The 25223-nt window shown below is 42.6% G+C and overlaps 1 protein-coding gene across 23 annotated transcripts in view; it reads left to right on the plus strand.

The window, feature by feature from the left end:
- The first annotated feature begins 712 nt into the window (after positions 1 to 712).
- grip2b (glutamate receptor interacting protein 2b) overlaps positions 713 to 25223 on the plus strand; it is a 52399-nt gene continuing 27888 nt past the window's right edge. For 3 of the 23 annotated variants that reach the window (XM_077528524.1, XM_077528522.1, XM_077528526.1), the window contains exon 1: positions 11797 to 12137. In XM_077528524.1, coding sequence (XP_077384650.1) covers positions 11981 to 12137 — 157 coding nt within the window. In that variant the 5' untranslated portion in view covers positions 11797 to 11980. Of the gene's footprint in view, positions 839 to 1617; positions 1847 to 5163; positions 5214 to 5395; positions 5413 to 7835; positions 7930 to 11795; positions 12138 to 16555; positions 16716 to 24455; positions 24605 to 25223 lie in introns of those variants that run through there. The other 20 variants (XM_077528541.1, XM_077528545.1, XM_077528529.1 and 17 more) reach the window with 16 other exon arrangements.

The following is a 25223-nucleotide window of genomic DNA, read 5'->3' on the forward strand; positions in this document are numbered from 1 at the left end:
TGTGAATTGCGACGTAATTGTGTCGATTGTAAAACAGCCTGTTGTGCTAGCAGACGTGAATTATAATTGTTCCTATTTCTTGCCATTCACAAAATCCTTGTGCGCTCTCCGCCATGTTGAAAGTTGAAAAGTTCTCTCAACTCGGAAAATTCGACACGAGGGGGCGTTCACGTGCAATTTTCTCCATATGTGCTATTTACCATCATTACGATACCACATGAAGGCAGCAGGAGGAGTCGGAGAAAAAAAAAAGAAAAAAAAAGTCCAATTGACCACATTTGTTGGTGACATGCTTGTTTGCCATTCTGCCGACGTGCCCTTGAGCAAGGCGCCGTCAAGTGTTTTGGGCAATCAGTGCACAATCACCCGAAGCGGATACGGCAAAAGCTAGCAAAAAAAAAAAGAAGTTACGAGTCGATCACCTGACCTGAATCCAATTGCGCCTGCACGTGCTAAAGTAATGTTTCCAATATTGATCGACCTGACATACTTGGAGAGAGAGAGAGTGAATGTGTGTGTGTGTGTGTGTGTGTGTGTGTGTGTGTGTCTGTGTGTGTCTGTGTGGGGGGGGTGCGAGGTGCCGCAGCCGTCCAGTGCGTCTCGACGGCGACCGTCGTCGCTTGTCCGTCCTCGTCATCCTGACACAACAGAGAGACAGAAAAATGGGGAGGGAGGGGGCGTGTGAGGTTGTGCGGGGGGTCGTTTGATTTGTCAACCTTTGCGGACAGGACCTCATCTTCCTCCTCCGCCATCATCATCATCATCATCATCATCATCATCATCATGCCGGCGTGGCGGAGGAACCTCATCTTCTGCCTGCAGCGGCTGCACGAGGACGGTAGGAAGCGGCTTGACTACGTTTTGCGTGCGCGTGCGTACACGCGACTTTTCCGCATGCCGCAAGTGTGCGCACGCACATGTTCGCCGAGCGCGTGCGTTTGGAGTGCGCGCGCAACCGTGCGTGCGCTCCTCCACGTTTGCCGTCACGCAACTTGCGCATGCGTGGGTTGTCGGCGGTCTGCTTCACACTTGGGAGGTTCTTGGTTTGAATCCCTTTCACGTGTGGAATTTGACGTTAGCTAGCTTCTTTCAAGAGAAATTTGTTGGTAGCTTTGAACGCGTTTTTGTCTCGAGCGGCTGAACAGCCCATTGTGCTTCAAAATGAAAATAAATGAATAAATACATGAAGTTGAAGTTTGTTGTGATTCAGTTCCGCTGTTGTCTTTCATATGCCCCCCACTGGCCAGGTATGGCTACTGCACTTTGAACTGTGTCCTCCTCGCAAGGGTCAAAGTTGAACAGTAAGATGGCCGCCTCATGTCACGATGTTGTCATTTGTTGTGTTTGGTTTTCGGATTCAAAGGACAGAAAATGGCGTCCGCTGCGCTCCCCTCAAAAGGTCGTTAGGAAAGTAAAAGTCAGTTTGTTCCAAAACTGGCCACATGAGGCTGTGGCGCATTCTTGTCTCAAACATACATTTAGTAGACTCGAGCAGGATAAAACGTGCGTCACGGTGGCAGCCATGTTGGTCGTGGCGAGTATGTTTCCATTAGAGGGATGGAAAGAAAGCATATTCGTTAGCATCGGCAGCTCAAAGGAGCATGTCGAATCTGCGGATTGATATCTTATGGCTTTTTTTTTTTTTTAATGAACTTGTCACACGGGTTACACGTCCCTAACCCTACACGTCTCTTCAGTGTGATATTTTTGGCACCGTACAGTTGTGTTTTGTTGTTTGTGTGGCATCTCATAATAGCAGAAGTGAAAGATTGCTAAGAATGCTAAGTTGTTTTTTTTTTTTTTTTTTGCTAACGTTGTTGTTAACCTCCCCGCAAGCACCAACAAGGTGAGTGTTTGATAAACTTGAACGTATTTGTGTTCAACAATAAGATATTTGCAAACATTTGCCTTTACTTTGAAAAACTTTTTGGATGATTTTCTGACATTTAATGGAACAAACCGGTAACTGAGTCAGAATCGATTTCTGTTGTTGTGCATTTCCCGCACTGTCAATTAGAAATAAGGTCATGATATTAAGGAATGAAAATAAGGAGAACTTTTTTTTTTTTTTTTTTTTTTTAAATCTAATCAATCAATTAATTGAAAAAATAATGGAAAATTTATTATTAAATTAATAGTTGTATCCCTAATTATCTTAGTGAATTGGTCAGTTGTTTTGTCAATTAATTGATAAATCAGACCAATAAAACAGTTTAATTTCCATCCTTTGATACAACATCCAGACCTTATTTCAAATTGATATTGCAGAAAAGGCATAAACACAAATGAATTATAATTCAGGTACTGGTTTGACAAACATTTTGATCATTGTTTTTCAAAGCAAATCTTCAATATTCATTCATTGCAAAGATAATCATTCCAATTTAATGAAGAACGACACAAAATTGGAGAATATTTACTACCGAGAAGCTGAAATTCTCTTAAATGAAGTAATTAGGTAAACAAACAAAAAATAATTATAGATTAATTCAATAAGCAGTTATTAATTGTTGCACCTCTATGAATTCTTTTCTTTGTTCTTTATATAATACAATATGAAGTGCTCTTATTAAAGAACACATTACAGACCTTTTCAATGTTTTTTTTTTGTGTGTGCATAAGATAAGTGTTGTTTGTTTGCTTGGACTGCCTCCATGTACAACATCGTAACACATTCGCCACTCAATTTTTATGCCCGTGATGAAATGAAGCGCTCGGAGCAGTTTGGAGCCCCTCGAAATCCAAAAGTCATATTTTGGTCTGCGGGATGCTGTTCAGCATATTATTATTTTTTTCTTCCCGTTCCCCAACACACAACATCAGCGTGCGCGTTTTGTTTTGGGGTTTTTTCTTCTTTTTTTTGTGCTCACTGGCCAGCCGTGCTGCCATCCGCTGATTACTGCCTTATGGCCGCCTGAATTGCCCATAAACTGGACCGAGCTGCTTTTTAATAGCTGACTGCCAGACACGATGAAAGAGAGAGAGAGAGAGAGAAAAAAAAAAAAACTCTGCAAGTCATTATCATGTTGATCATGAAAATGGCGACTCGCTTTAATGAAGTTCCCTTGGCTGCCCTTCAGCAAGGCAGCCATCGACCTCCCCCGCCCGCTTGCCAGTCGCCGCCGCTGTCGGAATCGGCGTGTGAAAAGCTTGTTTTGAGCTGGGATGCGCAATGTGGTCAAAGGAAGGAGAAAAAAGAAAAAAAAAATCAGTCACAAAATGAGGACTTTTTGGAAAAAGGAATGAAAGAAAAATAGCTTCAAAAAGTTGACTTAGTGAAATCACAGGTTATGATTATAAAAATAAGCAAAACTAACTAGAAATATGGCGAAACGCTAAAATCCAAAGTGTTCTGCTATTTAAGTGAGCAAATTTATTGGAATTTGTGGAGCCATTTAGGCCTTATCTCTAATTATTTCCCTGGTTGCGCTAGCTAACAGGTAAACGAGCACCAAGGGAGCTAGCTAGCTAGCTAGCTAGCTGTTTAGCTAGCCAGCTAGCACCAGGGGCTGAAGCCTTTATATATATGACTGGATAGCCGATAGCCCATACGAGCCAGTGCAAGCCGTTGAAGTCACAAGGCGGCCATCTTGTTACTCTCATCTTGCGAGCAAACTACTGTTGAAACTGTATAACTATTGTGCCGGGGTGCTCGCTATTTTTTAACAAGCAGTAAATACCAAAGCGCGTGACCTGGACGCCATTTGTGCATGTGTGCACTTGCACAAGCCATGTAAGCGTTTGATCCCAACATTTCATTGCCATGTGGCTCCGTTATGTGTGCGTGCGCGTCAGGAAGCGCGCGTGTCCCCGAGGCCTTCAATCAGCGCCGAGACGACGACGGCGGCGACAGCGGCAGCGGCGACGATGGGATAATTTCAGGGCGCTAACAATAATGTCGCTGGTGTGAAGTGCAAGGAGAGGAAAAAGCAGTGATGAGGAAACACGGCACAATTCCATTGTCGTCGTTTTCAGCAGTTGCACGAGGATGAGACCAAATCACGACAGGACATCTTGTAACCGTCACACGGATTTTTCGCAAGGATTAGCCCTCATCGCTAATTGTGCGCGCGCGCGTTCCACAAATGACTGTTGTGTTCAAGTGAACGGGAGCGGTACAGTGGAGGCCCTGTTTTTCAGAATTTTTTTTTTGGACAGAAAAAAATAGTAAAACAGAAAAAAAAAAAGTTAGATAAACAGAAAAATGAAAAAAAATTACAAAAACTGTCAGATAAACAGAAAAATGAAAAAAAAATTACAAAAATTGTCAGATAAACAGAAAAATGAAAAAAATTACCAAAAAAATCCCTAAAAAAATAGACAGAAAAATGGGATATTTTTTTTTCAAGAGAATGCAATACTTAACAAATTTTTGTTTTGTCCCAAACTTTTCTTGTATTTCTCAATGGCTTGCCTACTGGGAGTTGAGTAGCTCGACAAAATTTGGCACTCAGCATCAGTCGAGACTGACGTATATTTTGAGTGATTAACCCCCCCCCCGAAAATGTTTCATTTAAGATGCGACAAGAATTTCCAGATTTGAGGAGTGAACAATCTTCAATAAAAACGAAATGAAAAAAGAAAAAAAGAAAACCAAACCTGTCACGTGTTTCTGGAGCCGCAGCTAACCAAAGTGTGCTAGCTTCATGCTAGCATATAATGCCAAATGCTACAGACAGAAATGAGCATCCAGATTTGACGGCCATGTTAAAACTTGAATCAATTTTGTTTTTAAGATGCCACAACAATAAAGATTGTTGGGAAACTTTCACGCAAGCGGAGCAGCAACGCATATGCTGCATTCGAGGATTGTGAGTTGATGAAAATGAAAGGTGCAAAAGCTTTGCTGAGTGCATATTCAGAGTTTAATGTCTTTGCAGACCTCTAACCTGATTCAAATAGGGATTTTTTTTCTCTTTTTCTTTCTTTTCTCTTTCTTTTTTTGGGTACCTCTATAATAGTATGCTGTTATTAACGTGCCTTTTTGTTGTATAATTGTTATTGTATAAATTTGCACTCCTGTACTTTTACTTTGATTTGGATGTATATTACTGATTGTGCACGTTGTTCAATAAAGCAAAAAAAAAAAAAAAAAAAGCATTGGAGGATTGTGGGACTTTCCAGTTCAAACCAGGAAGTGTGTACGGGAACGCCCCCTTGAACTGGGAAATTCCACTTGCGATGCACAAGCGACTCCTTCGGGAACACAAACCGTGAGTGGCGAAACACAATTTACTCGAGTATAAAACAAGATAGCTTTCTTCATTCATAAATATTGGACAGAACTTGACGTAACGCAACGTACGTGACAGTACGCCGCCATCTCCCGCCATGAAATTATACGCTCAACTAACTGTATGGAATGATTATGAAATAAGATCAAAACAATAAATGAAGCAAAATTCGGAGAAGGTAAGTTTGCTGGAGGTCAAAATGAGTTTTCAGAACCAAAATAAAGAACAATTTATCACTATCCGCCATTTTGATTGTGTACTTTGGCCTCGAACGCTTTCAGATGCGACTTCCGGCCGACCTCCAATGCAGCAATACAAACAGGGCGTGCCGCAACTCGCGTAGGCGTGCGCGTGCGCGTGCGTGTGCATGATGCGTGACGAAGGCATGTAGCCGTGAGTTAGCGGTGGGAGAACGCAGCTTCACTCGTAATTGGATCTGACCAGGCGTCATGCGGCGGAAACAACAAACTCCTCTTTTTCATTTCACCGCACGCGCATGCGCACATCCGCGTGTGTGTGTGCGTGGGTATGGTGGTGTGTCAAAGTTGCCGTGGCGAGCTGATTGCTTTTCCCCGTTGAAGTTGGAGCGAGTGAGTGGGATGCCACTAAATCTCCTCCTCCTCCACTCAACGGGTTTTTGCGGCCCCCAACTCAGATTAGGCAGGCGGCAGATTTACGAGCGCCGGGATGAAATTTGGGTTGGGGCGTTTATTTCATGGGGCCAACGCGGCGGAAGGGCGCTTGACACTCGTGCAGAGGGGGGAGGGGGGGGGGGGGGGGTTATGGGTTCAAATCTGACCCAACAAAACACAAAAAATGGTTGCTTCAAATTAAGGGACTTGCAATTGGCTGGCATTGGCTCAATTTTGTTTTCCAAGCAAAAGTTTGTCCATCCATCCATTTTCTTAGCCGCTTATTCCTCACAAGGCTCACGGGGTGCTGGAGCCTATCCCAGCCGGCTTTGGGCAGTAGGTGGGGGACACCCTGAACTGGTTGCCAGCCAATCGCAGGGCACACAGAGACCAACAACATCCACAATCACAAGCACACCAAAGGGACAATTCAATTCAATTCAATTCAAGTGTCAGTGTTGTTGGTCTTCCAACGTCAGCACATTGATGATGCACACGTTGGCCTGGAGTTGCAAAATTATTGACGCTGGCTCCATGAACGCGACTGATTGCTGTGAAGGTTTCGTTGAGTTGCTCCACCTGACGCGATTTCCTACGGGACAACACAAAATGTTGTCAAATCCAAACAAGTCTCGTGCGTTCTTCGGCGTCTTCGCCGTTTGTGTTTGTTGACATGGACGCAGATGTGCGTGCGCGCATTCTGTGTGTTCCTTGCCATTTGTGTACTCATGCGAGAGCGCAATGGAATATTCCGCCGGCTGCTCCGACACGATTTGCACTCCGGCAGCCGCAGTAAATACAAACGCACGCACACGCACGCCTCTTCAGGCGTGATGAATGACTTGTAGCGCTCTCGTCAATGAGATGCTACACTCGCCGTCTGCACTCACTTGCGTATACGAAACCTCATCGGCAACAGAATCGGAGAGCAACGATTTAGAAATGGATTTAGGAAATGAAAGACTCGATGTTTTGCGTTATCTACTAAAAGCTGCTGTGACATCATTGGAGAGAATCGTACAGTTTCAAAATCGTAGCGCGTGAGAGCATCCAGTAGTGGGAGTATTTAAATGCAGGAATGTGCATGAGAGCATTTCATCAAGAGTGTTTCAGTAGAGACTGAGAGCCTCAATACTCATGTGAGAGCATTTCAATACCTTTGTGAGATCATTTCAGACATGAGTATGAGAGTGTTTAGTATTGTTGTGAAAACATTTTGTGAGATTGTTTCAATTGCATGTGAGAGTGCTTCGCTACTATGTATGAGAGCATTTTCATTCTAGTGTGAGAGTGTTTCAGTAGAGTGCCCGAGAATAATAATCCATGTTTGTTGTCGTGGTTGCGCCTGCGGTGCGACGCCGAGAAAGCCGCAATAATCCAATCAAAGTCCAATTGACACACTAATTAGCGGCAAACAAATGGAAGTAAAAGAGCGTGAAGGTGCGTTTGTGAGCGTGTGCGCATTTCCGCGCGTTACATCACGGACGGAGTCCCGCTGGGGGGGAGCAATTAGCATCATCATGAAACCGGAGCCGTTTGTTCCTCTTTAGCGCGACGCTGTCAACAGTTTCTTTCGCCATCGCTCGTTTCAATTCTGTGCGTGTGCGTGTGTGACTTTGCTCGTTAAAGTCAAGTGACTGACGGGCAGTTGTTGCAGAAATTTCATTCCAATCAAATTTGCAATCTGACCTTCTTAAAAATGTCACTCACCCAAGAGGAGAAAACACGGTTAAGCGAATCATCATTGGACTCAATTTTTTTTTTTAATTCTAATTGGAGTGAATCAAATATGTCAAAATCAATAATGTGGCTACGTTTCACGTTGTTTGTGTGATTTACTGCATTGTAAAACGTTATTGTTTTCATCCACGAGAGTGCGCTAACGCACCTTGGTAAATATTTAGCACCGCTATTGCTCAAGATTGTGTTTTACTAAGAATCTGCATATTTTTTTTGCTTTTGTTCTAAGGTATTTACAAAGGCGAAGATGAAATGTTTATCTACAATGTCAATTGTATTGAAAGAAGTCTGACAGCGAGCAGGTGAGCAGCAAACAAAGAAAGGTGAGAGCCGCTTGACTCGGGTATGTGTGAGTGACGTATGTAGAGTGAGTGATGACATAAATCTGCCGTTGACCAATTTCCCCATCAGAATTGCGAACACTTCTGATGTTGCGACATCATGTAAACGCTTCCTTCACGCGGTGAAAACAAACGATGTGTTGTTTTGCTTTTTCTTGTGACTACAGCGTACAAAGCAGGCAGATTTCATCACATTTTCAATTTTATAATCTTCACAAATCAAATGCTTTTTAATGAGCGGACAGCTTCCTTTCACATAGTAAGACGGCCATTTGGACTTGTGACGTAACACTTCTTCATTTTCATCGTTAAAAATGAGCACTAGTAATAATAATGCAACTGATCTGAACTTTTACTCTTAATATTATTGCACAAATATGACATCATGATGCAATGATATTTTCTAGAAAGACGAAGGCAGGAATGAGAAGACGTTTTGGTCTTTTTCTGTCAATGGATATTCACGTCATCGTCTGGAATTTTGTGTATGCGTGCGTGCGCGCGTCTGCGTGTGTTAGTGTGAACCAAGTAAAGCAGAACAAGATGGCGGCCAGTCGCTCTGCGTTAGCATCTGTACTGGCTTCGTGCCTCGAGCCAAACAACACGCGCACGCACAAAGCATTTATTTGGAAGGCCAAGATGTTCTAATCGATCATTTTCTTGCTTGCTGTTGGGGTTCGATTAGTAACGTCCTTTAGTGGCTTTGTGCAGATTTGTCAGCGTGTTCCTGCTACGCATGCAATTAAAAAAAATAAATGTAAAAAAAAATCCCCTCACTACTTTTTGCTTGGGACATATTTTTCTGCCTTGTCATTTTTTTGTGACTGTCGTGAAAGACATAAAAAAAGAAAAGAAAAAGAGGTTCCAGACGTCAAGTAGTACAAGGTGTCCCAAAAATATTTATAAATATTCATAACTAACTAACTAACTAACCTGTTTACCTGACTCAACTCGCTCTCTGAAAGTCTGACAAACATGAAAATAACAATGTGTGACTGATTAACCAACTAAGTAACTGACTGACTGACCGACAAACCAAACAGAAGAAGTCACAAACTTGTGAGTGAGTGAGTGAGTGAGTAAACGCTTACCTAACGATCTAACAAAGTGAGACTGACTAACTAAATGTGTAAGGTACTAACTGATAGACAGATTGATGAACTAACTGAGTGAATAACTGAACGTGTGAACAAACAACTAATTGAACTGACCAACTGCTTACCGATCAACCGACTAAGTTAGTTAGGTAGTTGGTGTGTTGGTCTGGTCACATGGTTGGTTAATACGTCAGACAGTTGGTTAGTTGGGTAGATAGATCGTTAATTGATTAGTTAGTCAGTTAATTGTGTTTTTGGTTGGTCATCAGTCAGTTAATTTAGTTAGAAAGCCATTCCGTGACTCAGTTAATTAGTGGGTCATTTGGTTGTTCAGACAATTGGTTAGTTGGTTAATTATTCCGTCAGTCACTTGGTTGGTTATCAGACAGTTTTGTTGGTTGGCTGCTTGCTTGGTTCTTGCTCAGTCAGTCATCAAGTTGACTTTTATCTTGTTTGCTTTAATGCTGGATTGTCTTGCACTCATCTACCTCCAACAACTCATCCATTCATTTAGTGGACTAACAAGTGAGTCTTCTTGTGCGGGTGAGTCATCTCGTGCGAGTTCACGCAAACGTCCACTAGAGGGCGCCGCAGGCTTAGCGCATGTCATCGCGCGCTTCACTTTCAATAAATCCTCTTGTTTGGGACGTGCAGCCTCCGAGCATCAGTAGCAAAAAACACAAAGAACAAAAGACAAACAAATGAGGAAGTCCCTCCTGTTAGCTGTCACAGCTGCTTTCCCCACTGCGAGGCGTCACACGATGGCTGTTGTGCAACAAACATTCTCCTCCGACACACCTTTGGCTCACTGTGTTGATGAACGAGCAGCATGTGGCTAATAGAAAGCCGCTCGCATGTCGGCAGCGTCCTCAGGCCACGTTACAAAGAGACACAAACGGCTATGCAAGCTCAAGAAAAAGCTAAATGTGTGTGCGTGTATGTGACCCATTTAACTTGTGCCGGTACGCCACCAACGCAGTCCGTCATTTGCTCTGTTACCATGGCAACACATGCTTCAAACATGCATATTGTGTGCGTGTGCGTGCCTGGGTCACATTTCGAAGGCGTTTGTGCTTGTGATAGACTGATACTATTTATTTATTTATTTTTTAAGGCCGATCCCAATCAAGGAGCCCGATATCCGATATTTCAAGCCAATATTCATTTACACTAAAAGAGAAAATAGTAGCGTCAAAATAAATTTTTTTTTTTTTAAACATATAACGAATTGACAGCTTTGTTTAAAAATTTGAACAAAAATTGCAGGGCGTTTCCAGTTTGGACCCTAACCCTAAGTAAGACGTTTTGTTGAAAATTTTCCATCAAAAAGAAATGGTTCAAAATCGATTCAGTCGCCTATTGAGGAATTGCGCGTTGTAATATCACTCCCACAGCGACTCGGCTCTTTCTACCGCAGATCCGCCACACCGCACTCACCTGCGAGATTACCAGCATTTGTTCTAACCTGCCTCTGCATAGAGATTGGTCACGTGCCGCCGAGGATTCCCGACAAATGTTTTTTCCCAGCAAACAATTGTATGTTTGTGATGGAAAGGTGACAGCGGCTGCCGTGTTTCGACATGCGCTTGTGTCCAAATCTTTGAGTAATCGGTCATCTCTGGAGCCCCAAGCAACAGAAACGTTTTCATGACAGCAACCAGTCACTTGAATGGAAGCTAAACTGAACAGTTGGAGGACACAAACAAAAGCTTTCTTTTTTTCTTTTTTCTTTTTTGTGTGTGCTTTCAACGGCAATGACGGCGTCCCGCCTCGCCTGTCCGTCATCCTGGCGTTCACTTTTGTTTTGCCGTCAAGTGAGCTCAAGCAGACGCGAGACTTGAAATAATGACGGGATCGACCACGCTGCAAATTTTCATCTTTGTTGCGTCATCCGCTTTGTCTTTGAAGGACAACTGAAAATAGTCCAACCATTATAATTTCAGACAAAATTGCTCACTTCCTGTATCTTGCCAGGTACGTCACACTTTTTTGGTGGCTCCACTCATGAAAGATATGTCTACCAAATGATAAGTGGTTTGTTTGAGTTCAAATCTTAAAATGGCCACTTCAAACCAAATGGCAGATCATTTCTTTGAAATCTTTTGTATACCAAATTTCGTGTTGTTAAGTGAATCTTTTTTTTAAAACTCATTAGCTCCCATTATTTATTTATTTATTTTTCCCTGTATAAATAATGGATTAGTGTGGTCCCTGTATCCACAACCAAAATGACACGGATAGCAAGTTTCTGTATGAGAATAATGTGGGTTTGGTGAGATTTCTTTGTGGGTCTCATGTCTACCAAATTCTATGTTGCTCCCGGAAACTGCCTTCAGGGGCTGAATTTTATGTCTTTATTTTTTTTTTTAAATGTGGTTCAGCTCACCAAGGCCAACTGAGCCAAAAATGGCCTCTTCGGACCAAAATGGCATACTTCCTGTTTGTGTTTAGTTTTTAAGGCGGGGCTTCTCAAAACATTTTTGTAGACGTACTAAAAGGGAGGCAAAACAAACAAATCAATCAATCTAGGAGTCGCCAGGAACTCCAGGAGACATTTTCCACATTTTGTCACCACTCCCATTTACAAGCACGCTCGAAACAACATGACTTGACTTTTTTTTTTTTTTTTTTTTTATGCGGGAATGCTGAGAGTTGAGGATGCGGGGGTGGAGGTACACGCACGCACAGATAGGGAGGAGGGGAAGAGATGTGAAGCATCTCCCATCATCAAACCCTCCAAAAAGCTCGAGTCTAAGCGTCTCTCCTCATTCCACTCGGCGAGCTCCCACGACGAGGAAGGAAGGAAGGAAGGAAGGAAGGAAGGAAGCCGGCTGGGAAGGCGGCGTGCTGACGAGGACGAGAAAGTTCCTCCTGGAAGATAACGAAAGGGGGGGAGGGAGGAGTGGAAGTTGCGGCGTGTTTTGGGCTGAGTCAGGATGGACAAAGTGGAGCGCGCCATGAAGATGGTGACGAGGAAGAAGAGGAGAGAGGGCGGGAAAACGGCGGCGGCGGCGGCGGCGGCGGCCGGCCAGATGCTGCGCAGCCCCGACACCTTCTGTGACGAACTCTGTCGCTTCGGCCTCTGCGTCCGTGGTGAGTTTGTACGACGACTACTTCCATGACCAATCGGCACGGAAAACTAATTCAGTCAAAGTTGAAATTTGGTAGACTTGTCCAACATAACAACAAACAAACAAACTAAATCTCAAGGACCCCTGACCTAAATTCAACAGGGAGTCTACGACAGCATATTAGGGCCATGTATAAATATATAGAGAGATTTTTTTTTTTTAGAGGGTGGGGGCAATATGCCAAGAAAAAAAGTTGCAAATTTGCCACTTTCTGATGTGGCAAATTACCCAAAAAAAAAAAAAAAAAAAAGTTTACAAAGTGGAAAATTTGCGACTTTCTAAAGTTGCAAATTTGCGAGTTTATAAAGTGGCAAATTTGCTATTTTCTTAAGTAGCAAATTTGCAAGTTTATAAAGTGGCAAATTTGCGAGTTTATGAAGTGGCAAATTAGTGAGAAAAAGAACTCGTAAATTTGTAAGTTTGAAAGTTTGAAGTTTGAGAGGGGCAAATTCGCCACTTTGCGAGTTTACAAAGTGGCAAATTTGCCACTAAAATTATGGTAAATTATCAAAAAAAAAAAAGCTTGCAAGTTAAGTTAAAAGAATAAACTTGCGAGTTTAGAAAGCGGCAAATTAGCAAGTTTATGAAGTGGCAAATTAGTGAGGGAAAAAAAGTTTGAAGTCTGAAAGTGGCAAATTCGCGACTTTCTAAACTCGCAAATTTGACACTTTCTAAAGTGGTAAATTATCGAGGAAAAAAAACTCAGTTTTTTTTCCTCGATAATTTGTCATTTTAGAAACGACTTTTTTTTCTCGGCATATTGATCCCATCCTCTTTAAAATATATATATATATATATATATATATATATATATATATATATACATAGCTCAAATACGCCGTTGTAGGAGTCAACCATTTTGGTTTAAATAGATTTTTTACACTCAGATGAGCAAAAAAACAGTCTCACCAATCATCATGAAATGATGAGCATCATGTTTAAAACGCACAAGACCCATGCAATAAATTTAACAGGAAGTCGGCCATTTTGATTCGAAGCAACTGTTTTAAACTTTGTTGGACCTCTTGCAAAGTTAAGAGAAAAAAAAAGAAAGAAAGAAAGACACCAGTTTCAGCGATTTAACATGAAATTGGGGTGGACATGTCAAACACAGCAAGACGCATTTAAAAAACAAAAAACAAAATAGTCCGAAGGAGAAGTCATTTTGCTTTGAAGCAGCCATTTCTCCTTCCAGGGAATTTGTCCAAATATGAATCCGGGATCCTCGACGGACGAATGGCGCGAAATTGCCTGAGATTGATGATCGTTTGTCAAAAGTTTGACAAACGATCATTTGAAGGATGCGCCGTGAAACGAAAGAATTTGCCTTTATCGCTTGCTCGCAGCTTTTTTTTTTTTCTTCTGTCGGCAACCTGGTTGAGGCCGCTGCTGTGTCGCATTCCTCGTCTTTGCATCTGTCATGTTGTTGTTGTTGTCATGATGCCGTTTGAAGTCCGCTTTGGTTTTGTGCTGACTTGCTGCACTTTTGTACACACGCGCGCACACGCGCACACACGCGCTGGGCGGGCGTCGCTGACCTCCTTTGTTTGGATCAAAGTGATTTAAATCAACGTCGTGCGATTGCTTTTGTCTTTGAAGAAGATGAGGAGTCGCCCATACGCAAACGCGGACTGCAGCGAGCTAATGAAGCGAACCAATTAATTGCAAAATCCACAGAACTGTTTGGGCGAAAATGGAGATTGGTTGGAGGTGAAAGCAAAATTGATCGGATCCGATGCGAGCGTTGCAATGCACCGCGCGCTTCACTGCTCAAAATCAGTCATCAATAACTTTCTTGGCGACACTCCATTTCAAGTCAAATGAGTGCGTCAGAACAGAAAACTGTCCAGATGTTGACCAGAAAATTGCTAGCCCGGAAAGCAAAGACTCGTCGTCGTGACCAGCGAGCGAGTCCGGACGCGGTCGTCATCGAGCGCGTTTCTGAGGCGGGGCAAACCAAATCAAACGGACAAGCGGAAAGAACCAATCAGCAAAAAGCAGAAGTTACGACTTAGCTTTTACGTTATCGTAAGAGAAAAATACTGTATGTCGTACAAAAACAAAAAGTGACGGCTAATGTCCGTTTGGATGTTTTTAAGTGACAAATTCCAGCCACATGCTGCAGCTGAAAAATCTGACAATCGGTTGGGAATGAGAAAAGGAAGGAAGCGAGAAGGGCGCAAGCGGTGCAGAGGTTGCAAGATGAGCGAGGGGGGCAAAAAGAAACCAGATTGAGGAGCTAAATTTAGAGTCTCACTTCCAAGCGTCAACCCTGACTGAAGCTTTTTCTGCTTTTTTTTTCTTATTGGCTTGTGCTAAGCCAGATAATAGACGAGAATTAGAATTGGATTTATTTTGATTGTGTTCTTATTGCTCAGCCTTATTATAGCGCCGCAGTCTCGTTTTGAAGTGACACTTTCCAACATCCGTTGCCTTTGAGTATTTCGTTGCGCGTCACGTCACGATCGTCGCGTTCGCTCGCCGGCGTGATTGCGACGATTCCGTCCAGTCGCCGCAAATTGTCAATTTCCTTTCTCGTCCTCGTGAAGAAGTGGAAGTGGGAAGGTGGGCGTCGCGTCAGTCAAGCTGCAGCCGCATCAAACGGTTGAGGGGAAAAGTGCACATTTCACCTACAATTCGCGTTACGTTCACATTCTGAATTCCAACTTTCAGGAATGAAAGATTTTCATACACTACGCAAATCACACAATGGTCGCCGGTCCGTTGGCCAAACATCACATCCATTATTTGAATTGCCCAAAAGTTAGGACGCATCAAAAATCAAATGCTTCAGAAGTCAAACACCTAAAAAAAAGATCCACTTGCTCAAAAGTCAAATGCACCAAATATCAAATTCCCCAAATTCAAACATCCCGAAAGTCAAACAGTCCAAAAGTCAAGCCTCAAAATTCAAACACGTCAAACGCTCTAAAGGCCAATTGCCACAAAAGTCAAATGGCTCCAAAATTCAAACACCACAAAAGCCAAAACCCCCAAAAGTCAATCGCCCCAAAAGTCAGACATCGCAAAAGTCAAAGTCAAATGACCTGAAAGTCAAATGTCGCAAATTTTCAACAGCTTAAAAATGTAAACACCTCAAAGTTCAAACACCCCAAAGGTCGTCAAATGCCTCCAAAGTCAAACGACCCCCCCAGAAAAAAAAATCGGATGCCTCAAAATTCCAACACCTCAAAAACTTAAACGCCTCAAAGTTGCAACACCTCCAAAGTCAAACAAGCCAAAAGTCAAACAAGACGTAAGCAAAGCCCACAGCGTGCTGCACCCGCGTTGCTGCGCCGTTCGGCCATGTTGGCGAATCTCAGCGGAGCTCTGATGATTTATGAACGTTCTCCTCTCATACTCGCCTCTCCCACTTTTACTTTTTGCTCACATTTATCGCGGCTTCATTCCCAACGGACTTTTTCTTTTTTTTTTCCCTCCAGTCGCCGCACTGCGAGTTTTTCATTTCATTGCTCGTGTAGCATCACCAGCTAGCCGCAAAAAACAAACACAAACCATCACCTCGTTTTCGCTCGATTGCAAAGAACTCGAGTGACGTTCACAACTTGGAAGAGGGAAGCTGTTGCTAGCAAAACAGTCAGCACCTATAGAGGAACGTAAACAGGCTCTCAGCTGAATTCCGACCTCGTGACCTTTTGCCTTGCATTTACTCGGTAAAATTTGTTCCCTTCTTTTACGTCGCCAGGCGCGGAAGTCGCCTTCATTTTGTCTGCTATTTTGAAATTTGGTCTCAGTTTTAGACCAGTTTCAGTTACGCTTGTTACTTTGGATCATATAATTAGTCAGCCTCATCCCATTTTTATTTGGTCCATTTTTTATTTTTTTTTACGTCGACCCCAGTCTTCTGACTTTTATCCATAATTGCTTTTTACATATGCAAAACATTTTTTTGCACTTGAAAGATTTATTTTTTGTAATTGAAGATAATATGCTTCTTTGTGTTTAGATCATGTTTTGTGTACGTAAATCAGGTTTCGTGTAGGTAGATCAGGTTTTTTTGTGTTTACGGGGTTTTGGCATGATTTTAACTCCGCTTTCAGGTCGGAAGTGTGAAAAACCAACTGGGATTTATCCGACTTCCGACCGTCCTCGAATGCAGCATATCAATAGCAGGCAGAAAGTTTGCTTGTTTGTCGGCGTTGTTGCCATGGTTACCACACGCTAGCGTAACTAACCCGGCCGCTCGTCGCTTGCTTCCCTGGGGGAGGTCACGCGTGACGACACGAAGAAGTCGAGGGTGTAGTTGGAGGTGAGGAGGCGGCGGCTTCATTTCACGCCGTTTCCACTCACGCCAGCCAGCGAGCGAGTGAGCGAGCGAGAGAGAGAAGGGAGTGATGGAGGGAGGAGGAAAGCGTTGGAAGGATGCTGGAATCTCCGCCGGGCTCCTTTTGGCCATGTGACTTCTCCGGTGAGCTGCTCGCAACATGTCGCGCTGAGGAAAGCAAAAGCGGTTTTGGCGGCGGCATGTTCTCCGTGTCACTCAAGTGCCGCTTGGGGGTCATCAGGCGCCAAATCAAGGGTACGTGCGTGCGCGTGCGCAGTCATTTTGTGCGTTTTGTGCGAAGCATCAGGTGTGCTTGATGCAAACTTTGCATCCTTGAATGCTCGCGTGCGTGCGTGACTTAGTTTGCGTTCGTTCGTGTTGTCCTGTCAACGCATCAGGTGTGTTTTCATGCACTTTGCATCTTCATTAAACCTGCCCGAGCCTTCAAGTGTGTGCGTGTTTTTGCACAGTGCTAGTATGTGTGTGCGTGGGTGTGCAGCTTGAGGCTTGATGTGCTGACCTCACGGGGTGTGTGCGTGCGTGCGTGCGTGCGTGCGTGTCTCACAATTCTGTAGTTGCTCTTCTGCTTTTTTATGTAGTCAACCGCCTCCACCTGCTCGTGTAGTCAAATTGTTTTGTGTCTTTCTCACACAGACAAAAAAAAGAGGAATATTTTGAAAATGAAATGATTTTCAGCAAAAAAAAGTTGCAAAAAGATACAAGTAGTCGACCGCTTTGTGCATTTTACCAACAATTGTATTCGTTGTTGTTGACAATTGATTGCACCGAGTTGATTTGGGGGCAAAAAAATGCAGCCCATATAGTCATTTGAATTGAACAAAATGACAGTAGGTAGACATGCCTATCATGACCCACAAAAATATATAATAATAAAAATCAATCATGCCTAAAAAAAACTTCCAGGAAGTCAGCCATTTTGGTTTGACCAAGGCAGATTTAAAGAAATAATAATAATAATAATAATAATAATAATAATACAGCCCCATTAGCCTGTTTATCTTCGACGCTTGAAATTTGGTAGACATGCCTATCACGAGAAGATCCCACCAAAAAAATTCTCAAGAAGCCACGCCCACAAAGAGACAGGAAGTCTTCCATTTTGATTAGAAATGTTCATTTCTGAGTGCACCCAGATTTTGCCCAATTGCAACGATTCAAAATTCATGTTCCAGCCAAATAAATCTCCTGTAATGGAATGCAGGCATAATTCATCAAACACTTTTTTTTCATTCTTATCTTTCATTCATGTTGATCTTTCTTGTTAAATGCACCAAACTTGATCACTTTTGAGCAAAGAAGCAATCAACAGCATTTAATATTCATGACAATTAAAAGTTGTTGTCATATTTTTTTCATGGCTAAGCGGCTTTAAATTATGGAGGGGCACATTTTCTTATTTATGTTTTTTGCAATCTACTGAGAAATGTTAACACGTTTTCATCAGTCCATAAATCGTTCATGTTGCTAATAAGTTTGGAAAGGATGCAAAATTGTCTCACCGTTAGCTTTCTGAAGCTAACATTCGCTAACCTGCAAACGTCTGTGAAATCGGGACATGTCCGATGAAAGATTTGGTGCAGCAAATAACTTAACTTAAGTTAACAACCACTACATGCTTATGTGAGAGCTTTCCAACTGGGGTTCTTGTGGGTTTTTTTTTTTTTCCCTCGCGTGTTCCTTCATTTTTCTTGTTCCGCCCAATTTGCACCGACTTCATGAAGCCGAAGAAATGACACGAGCCGGTCCGGAAGTCGCGCGTCTCGCATCAAGATCAATCCGGTGTCGCTGTCAGATGTGATCGGGGTCGCCTGCAGATGACGTCACGCCACAGGATTACAGTTGTTCAAAATAACAACATTTAGGGACTAAAATTGTACAAATGTAAATAAACCTAACAATATAAAAGCATGATACTTTAAGTGTGGGGAAAAAAAATGAGATTGAAGCGCCTGGCGGTGACGTCAGTACAACAGCGCTAACAAAGTTAGCTTCGATTTGGTGTCTTTTTTTAGCTGTTCACAAATCAATCAATTAATGATAATAAGAACACATTAACAATGGAAACTGACGATATTTGTCACATCTGAGACAATTATTTTGTGTATATCATTTATAGTCGTATATAGTCTTACTTTTATTTACGTTTTTACAATTTCAGTCCGTACATTTTGTTATTTAAATTCCATTTTTAATATTTTCCTTCCAATGTTTGACGTCAACCGGGTCATTTCCAGCCAATCCTGTCGCGGGACGTGTTCGTTGGGTGACCCCGATACGATCTTGCAACATCTTACACCGACACCGCTATATTTCAAAATAAAACCGTTTGCGGTCCGTGCGGAAGCCTTACGGAAAACCGTTCCGCAGTCCGTGTGAATCGGCCGTTCGCTGGACAAGACTTCATGTGGAAGTGCGACCGGATTCCAAAGTTTTGCTCATGAATTATTGCCAGCACGGAGCGCCATACATAATAATAACAATCCAAAACGTTGGAACAGCGGACTTGACTTGCCTCCTGCCCGCCGGCACTTGCGCACTCGTAGCTGACCTTTTCGCCGCACGGCTTGTAATTGACTTTGCGCCGCAGCATCCCGCATAAAAAGCGGCGACCGCTGTGAGGCCGGCGTGCCGTTCACGCTGACTTAATCGTTTTGAAATGACTTTGAGCGACCATACGAGCTCAAGTGCTCACACGCGCTCAATACTTGAAGTCGTCAAAGAAATGTCAAGAAAATATTGAACTGAAATAATATGTTGACAGCTGATTAATTGATGTAAGTCATTGTTACTTACGAGTTGTTTGGTTTCCAGTTGTTTGGTGGAGGTTGAGTAGCTTTTCTGAGTCGTCGGCAACTTTTGCCTACTAAAGTGCAGCGGCAGCATTAACGAGCTCCCAGGTGGTTTTCAGGTGGAAGCAGTCCTCGGGTCATCGGCGCGTCACTCACCTTAATGAGGCGACCATTCGTCGACTCCACACTCGCTCCACCGGCAATTAACGCCTGACGCGCGTGGACAGTCAGCGGGACGACTTTTACAAGCTGACAGCTGAAAATTTTGCAAAAAAAATAAATATATATATCACTTTCATCACAGCCACTTTTTTTTTTTTTTTACTGTCACTAATCTTTGTGAAGGCAGGCGAGTGACACGCATGGAAGGGTTGGCGTCGACTGGTGACCAGTCCATTTTTTTTTTGTCTGTGTATCCCTTGATTTTGACTGGCGTCCAGACCATTTTTTTTGCCAGATAAACCCTGACATAGGTTAGCTAGTAACCAATTCATTATTTGTCTAGTTGTGTGACCACTCAGTTGTTTAGCTAGCTGTACTCTGATATTGGCTAGAGTGACCAGTCTATATTATATGTGCTGTGACATTGGTTAGCGACCAGTCATTTGTTCAGACAGATCTAGCCTAGCATTGGCTAGCTTGCGGCCATTCCATTGTTTGTTTATGGGTCGTAACGTTGACTGGTGACCAGTCAGTTGTTTAGCTAGATGTACTCTGATATTAGCTAGCTAACAACTTGTCTATTGCTTGTTTACATGTGCTATGACATTGGTGAGCAACCAGTCAATTGCTTGGCTAGATATAACTTAGCATTGGCTAGCTTGCAGCCATTCCATTCTTTATGTGTCGTAACATTGGCTGGCGACCAATCTATTTTTTAGCTAGATGTAGTCTGGTATTAGCTAGCTAACAACTCGTCTATTGCTTGTTTACATGTGCTATGACATTGGCTATCAACCAGTTATTTGCTTAGCTAGATGTAGCCTAGCATTGGCTAGCTAGTGACCAGTCTGTTGTTTGTCTGACATTGGCTGGCGGCCAATCCATTGTGCATCTATCTATGCATCCGCTGTCATTATCTGGCAACCATTCCAGTGGATTGGCGCCATCTTGTGGTGACTTGCTCAGGAACACTGCTAAAGTGAGGGGAGGAGCTTATTTTGTCAGACCGTAGCCCTCTCGAATTGGGGAAAAGTGTTTTGCTGCCATCTTCTGGCACCTAAAGGCAATTGTAAACCTTTTTTTTAGATCTGTGGCATTAGCAGTCAATACAGGAAAAACCATAAATCAAATCAAAATAAGACTTAAAAAAAATAATCAAAACATTCTTGTCTAAACCACATGCTGCTTCACCAAGACATTATTATCTCTGTAAGCTCTGGTAAATTCCATTTTCACAAGTTTCCATTTGCAGGGAGGAAGTGAAATTTCTTCTCATCAGTTGAGCGTGTGCGTGTGCGCGTCTTTGATGAATGTTTTATCCCGTCAAGGCAGATTTGTGACACATTGGGAGCACACGGCGCTCGTTAGGGGCGCAAGGTGAGCCGCGCTTGACGAGACAGACACATTTTCATAATAAATGATGACAAAAAACACACAAACGAAGGAAGGAGGAGCAAAGACGACGACGACGACGAGTGCGCTTGCTTCAAGATTTGTATTTGTCGCTCCAAGTTGAAGTGAAAAACGGACTCCTAAAAGCAACATTGTACATTTGAAACGGCAAAAATGTTCATCATTTCCGCGATGCATCAAGTCCACTAGCTTAATGCTAACATAATGCCAAATGCAGGAGACAAGCTAACGGAAATTAGCATCGCTAATTCGAAATTTTCAAAGTGCCACTTTAACACACAGGAAGCAGCAACACATATGAAGCATACAACAAATAAGCAATATTCAAAGAGTTATGCATTTTCCAATTATAGGTGTGAAATAGATACAATTTAGATTATAGCACCCAAATAGTTAATTGATTGAAAAATATACTTCAATGAATTATTGTATTTGTTTTAAGATGTTATTTTTTGACGCAAGCGACTTTTGATGTCGACGTGCATTTAGCTGTAGAAGTGAACAGAAAATTGACAATTGTGACGATTATGTGTCATTTTCTGCTTTAAAGCCATCAGTGAATTCATATGAAATACATTTCCGAGACAATAATAATGTAATTCAAGTAATGACACCAACTGCTAATGTGATTCCATTTTTTTTTTTGTGCAGTAATAATAATATTATTCAACTCATGATTATGATGTTTCTATAATTAAAGATCTGTCTCCAGAATAATTATGCAAATTGTGAAATTTACGAGCACGGCGTGGGAGTCATTGAAGCTCCCCGTTAAAGACGAACGACAGGATTTTTTCTTTTTTTTGGGTCACGTGTTAAGCCGCCGACGCCGTCTTTTGTGCGCGGCGTCGATGGAAAACGACTTCAAAGGGAGCCGATTCGCCCGCGCGGTCGCTTCCGTCGGGAAAGCCGGCGCGCTTACCGCGCCCTCGCTAAGAGCCGCTTCGGCGTCGACGCGACCTCATTCACACGTCAAATCTCTTGACAAAGCCGCCGCCATGTGAAAAGCGCTCGGCGGAGCTTCGCAGGACTATTGTGATGGCTAAATGGCTAAAAAGTCAACAATGAAAGATGTGCTGCATGCATGTGCACGCACTTTTGTGTGTGTGTGTGTGTGTGTGGGGGGGGGGGGGGGGGGGGGGGTCGGGGGTCAGGTGCTTAAACCAAAGGGGGAAAAAAGAGAGAAAATTACAATAAAAAAACAAAACAATATGTATTTAAATAAACTCAGTGCAATTTGTGGTGAAATTGCGTGGGAATGCTGAAAGCTGAATGCTATCATTTGAATGCATGTGGAATGATTTTGAAGCACCAATTGCCGAGCAAGTTGAACAAACTTCGTGATTCTTCATTTGTGTATGTGTATTATATATATATATATATATATATATATATATATATATATATATATATATATATATATATATATATATATATATATATATATATATATATATATATATTATTTATTTATTTATTTCCACCAACTAGTTCTACCAATTTTTGTTATTTTTGATAATTTCCACAAATTCTTCAGGGTAAAAAAAACCCCCAACAACTTTTAGGTATTTTTAACGAACTTTCAACGATTGTCAGTAACACTTTGGTATTTGCACCCCAAAAATTGAACCGTTTTCACCAAGTTTGGAACATTATCTTCAAAAAATTGGAGACATTTTTTCACCAACTGTTGGGCAACTATTGGATCTTTCCACAAACTTTCTCACCAAACTTTTTTCTTTCTTTTTTTTTAAACCACCCGTTTTTTTTTTGTTGTTGTTTTTTTTTTAAGTCATTTCTGTTGGTACGTTTCCAGCAGCATTTTTTGCTGACTTTCCAGGCCAGTAAGTTTTTTTTTTCTTCCCGACGAGCCACGAAAGCAAGCGTGAGATGAAAAAGTTTGAGTGATGATCTGTGCGCCTGAGAGGAACGTCATCTGACACCAACATTTTCCTCCCCATCACACTGTGTCACATTTCCACTTCGGTCTCAGATGCATGCAAACATTTTTTTTCCCCATTTTTATTCCTGACTTGGAAACTTCTTCTTTCTGGGACTTTTTTTTTTTTTGGTGTCTGGCTTCAGATGTGGAAGGAGCGAAGAAGCCTGGTGACTGCACTTTTATTTTCACCTCCACGTCACCCGCACCACCACAAACAAACGCTTGCTTTTTTTTTTTTTGTAGTGCTTTAAAAGTGTCGCCCGCCCGCTTTGACAGCGTGGAGGAGGAAGAAGACGAGTTGGATTTTCTCATTCGCCGTCGTCCCCCTCGCCGCACTCCACCTAAAATTACATCTTGTGATGCTAGCAGGGATCACAGGAAACGTGTACATCGCTACAAGACACTAAACAAAGAAATCCGCCCGTGTTTGTGTTGTAGCTCATCGGGACATTTATTTTTTTAAACTCAACCCTCCACATGCTGTTTATAGATGAACCGATTGAATATGCCACATTCCAAGTAACACTAAACAATTGTATGTTTGTGATCACAAGGTGGCTCATGGTTTTGTATAACGGTTACAACTTTTAGTTGAAAGAACTGCAAACAATTGTATGTTTGTAAGAATGAGTAGCACAATTATCAAAGGTTATTTTCATATGCTCAGGATAACGGTGAACAATTGTATGTTTGTGATTATGAGGAGGCTCTGTGTTGTGTCAAAATGTTGTGGTTCTTGATTCAAGTGCCTGCAAACAATTGTATGTTTGTGACCACAAGATGGCTAAATGTTCAACACAAGCATTGTGGTTCATTACCTGAATGACAGCAAACAAATTGTATGTTTGTGATCATGAGTTTTGTAAACTGTACACAGTGTACGGGTTGGTTCGGCGCCATCATTCATAACGTTCTGAGTTCTGTTTTACATGAGTGTTATGGTGCATCTCCCAAAGCTATTCTCGTCTGCTGTGTCCCAATTAGCGGTAAACAATTGTATGTTTATGACCACAAGGCAGCTCTACGTTTGTAAGCATTAGCGACTCAGGAGCAGCGATTGGCGAGTATCGATCCAATCTAGTGTGACTACTCGTATTGGTATCGGTTTGAAAAAGTTGTATTGAACATCCCCAGTCACAACTTTTAGATTTGGTGGGCCCCAAATGTATCGCCAGCGCTGATTGCGCAATGCTACGGCCCAGGTTGCTACTTGTGCCGCATGCTAACCGGCAGCGGTCGGCTTTTGTGGAATAGCGAGTGACGAGCGAGCTGTGATTTTTTTTTTTTTTGCCAGTCCGGTCACTTCACCACAAAGAGACGTCACTCGCAGCGTGGGCCCGCTTTCATCTTTTGGCGCACTTTCATCACCTGCCGCTCCCCATGTGGGCCCAACCAGAAACGGGGAATCTGCCGCAAAAAAAGAAAAAAAAAAAAAACTGGGGCATCAAAAGTCCCGCAGGCTTTAAGCTGCAACTTTTTTTCTTTTTTTTTCTTTTTTTGTGCATAATCAGAAACGAGGAAGATGGTGCAATGACAAAGAAAAGTCGTCACGGAGACGGAGAACAAACCGGAATAATAAATGTGACTGTGCCGCCGATAAAATAATAATAAAATGAAGTTGATTGCGCAGCTGAGCAGTCAGCGTTTAAGGGGCGAGCGAGTGAGCGAGCGAGCGAGCGAGCGAGTGAGCGCAGACAGAAGTTGAGCTTCCCTCCTTCGCTCCACATTCGGCAAATCTGGTCTGGAAGCGGCGAGGCGAGGCGGCGACATGCTTTTTCTTCAGGCCATCTTGAAGAGACGGCTCCTCCTGCAGAAAGGTGAAACTCCTCACTTCATCCTCACCTCATCAAACTTTTTCTTTGCTTTTTGCTTTTTGGGTTTTGCATCCGTCCTCGGTGACGCACGTTTTCCCCAAGATCAAAACTTGAGACAAAATTCGTCATTTCTCCTCTCCGGAAGTGTTTTTTTTTTTTAAATTTTTTTTACATATTGAATTTCAGCTTCTGTTGAGTCTTTTGGAGGTTTTGACTGACCTGGGTTTCCATGGCGACGTGCCGTCACGTGTTTCTTCTTCTGAAAGGTTTTGTCTCCAACGTGACTTCTCATGTTTTATAAAAGCTGTTGTGCAATTTTCTTGTTATTTTTACATCATCAATTTCCTTTGTGGTCGTAACGGATCGCGCGACCCGTTGCGTCGGCGTTTGTCGTTTTGGTTTTTTTCTGGGGCTGCCGTCGGCCCCTTCTGATGATTTATTTATGGGTTTGGGGATCTCCGGCTTTGAAGTCGAGCTCGGAGACGGCGAGCAAAGGGAGCGAAACGGGGACAAAGCGCCGCCTTTTGAGACCGCTCGTCATTACCGCTCGTTGCTTCTGTCATTTGTATCGATCAGCTGATTGACGGCTGTCGGTTTGATACTCAAGATGGTGGCCTCATGC

Source organism: Festucalex cinctus, chromosome 8 (genome assembly GCF_051991245.1).
Source record: "Festucalex cinctus isolate MCC-2025b chromosome 8, RoL_Fcin_1.0, whole genome shotgun sequence".
In the NCBI taxonomy this organism is placed as follows: Eukaryota; Metazoa; Chordata; class Actinopteri; order Syngnathiformes; family Syngnathidae; genus Festucalex; species Festucalex cinctus.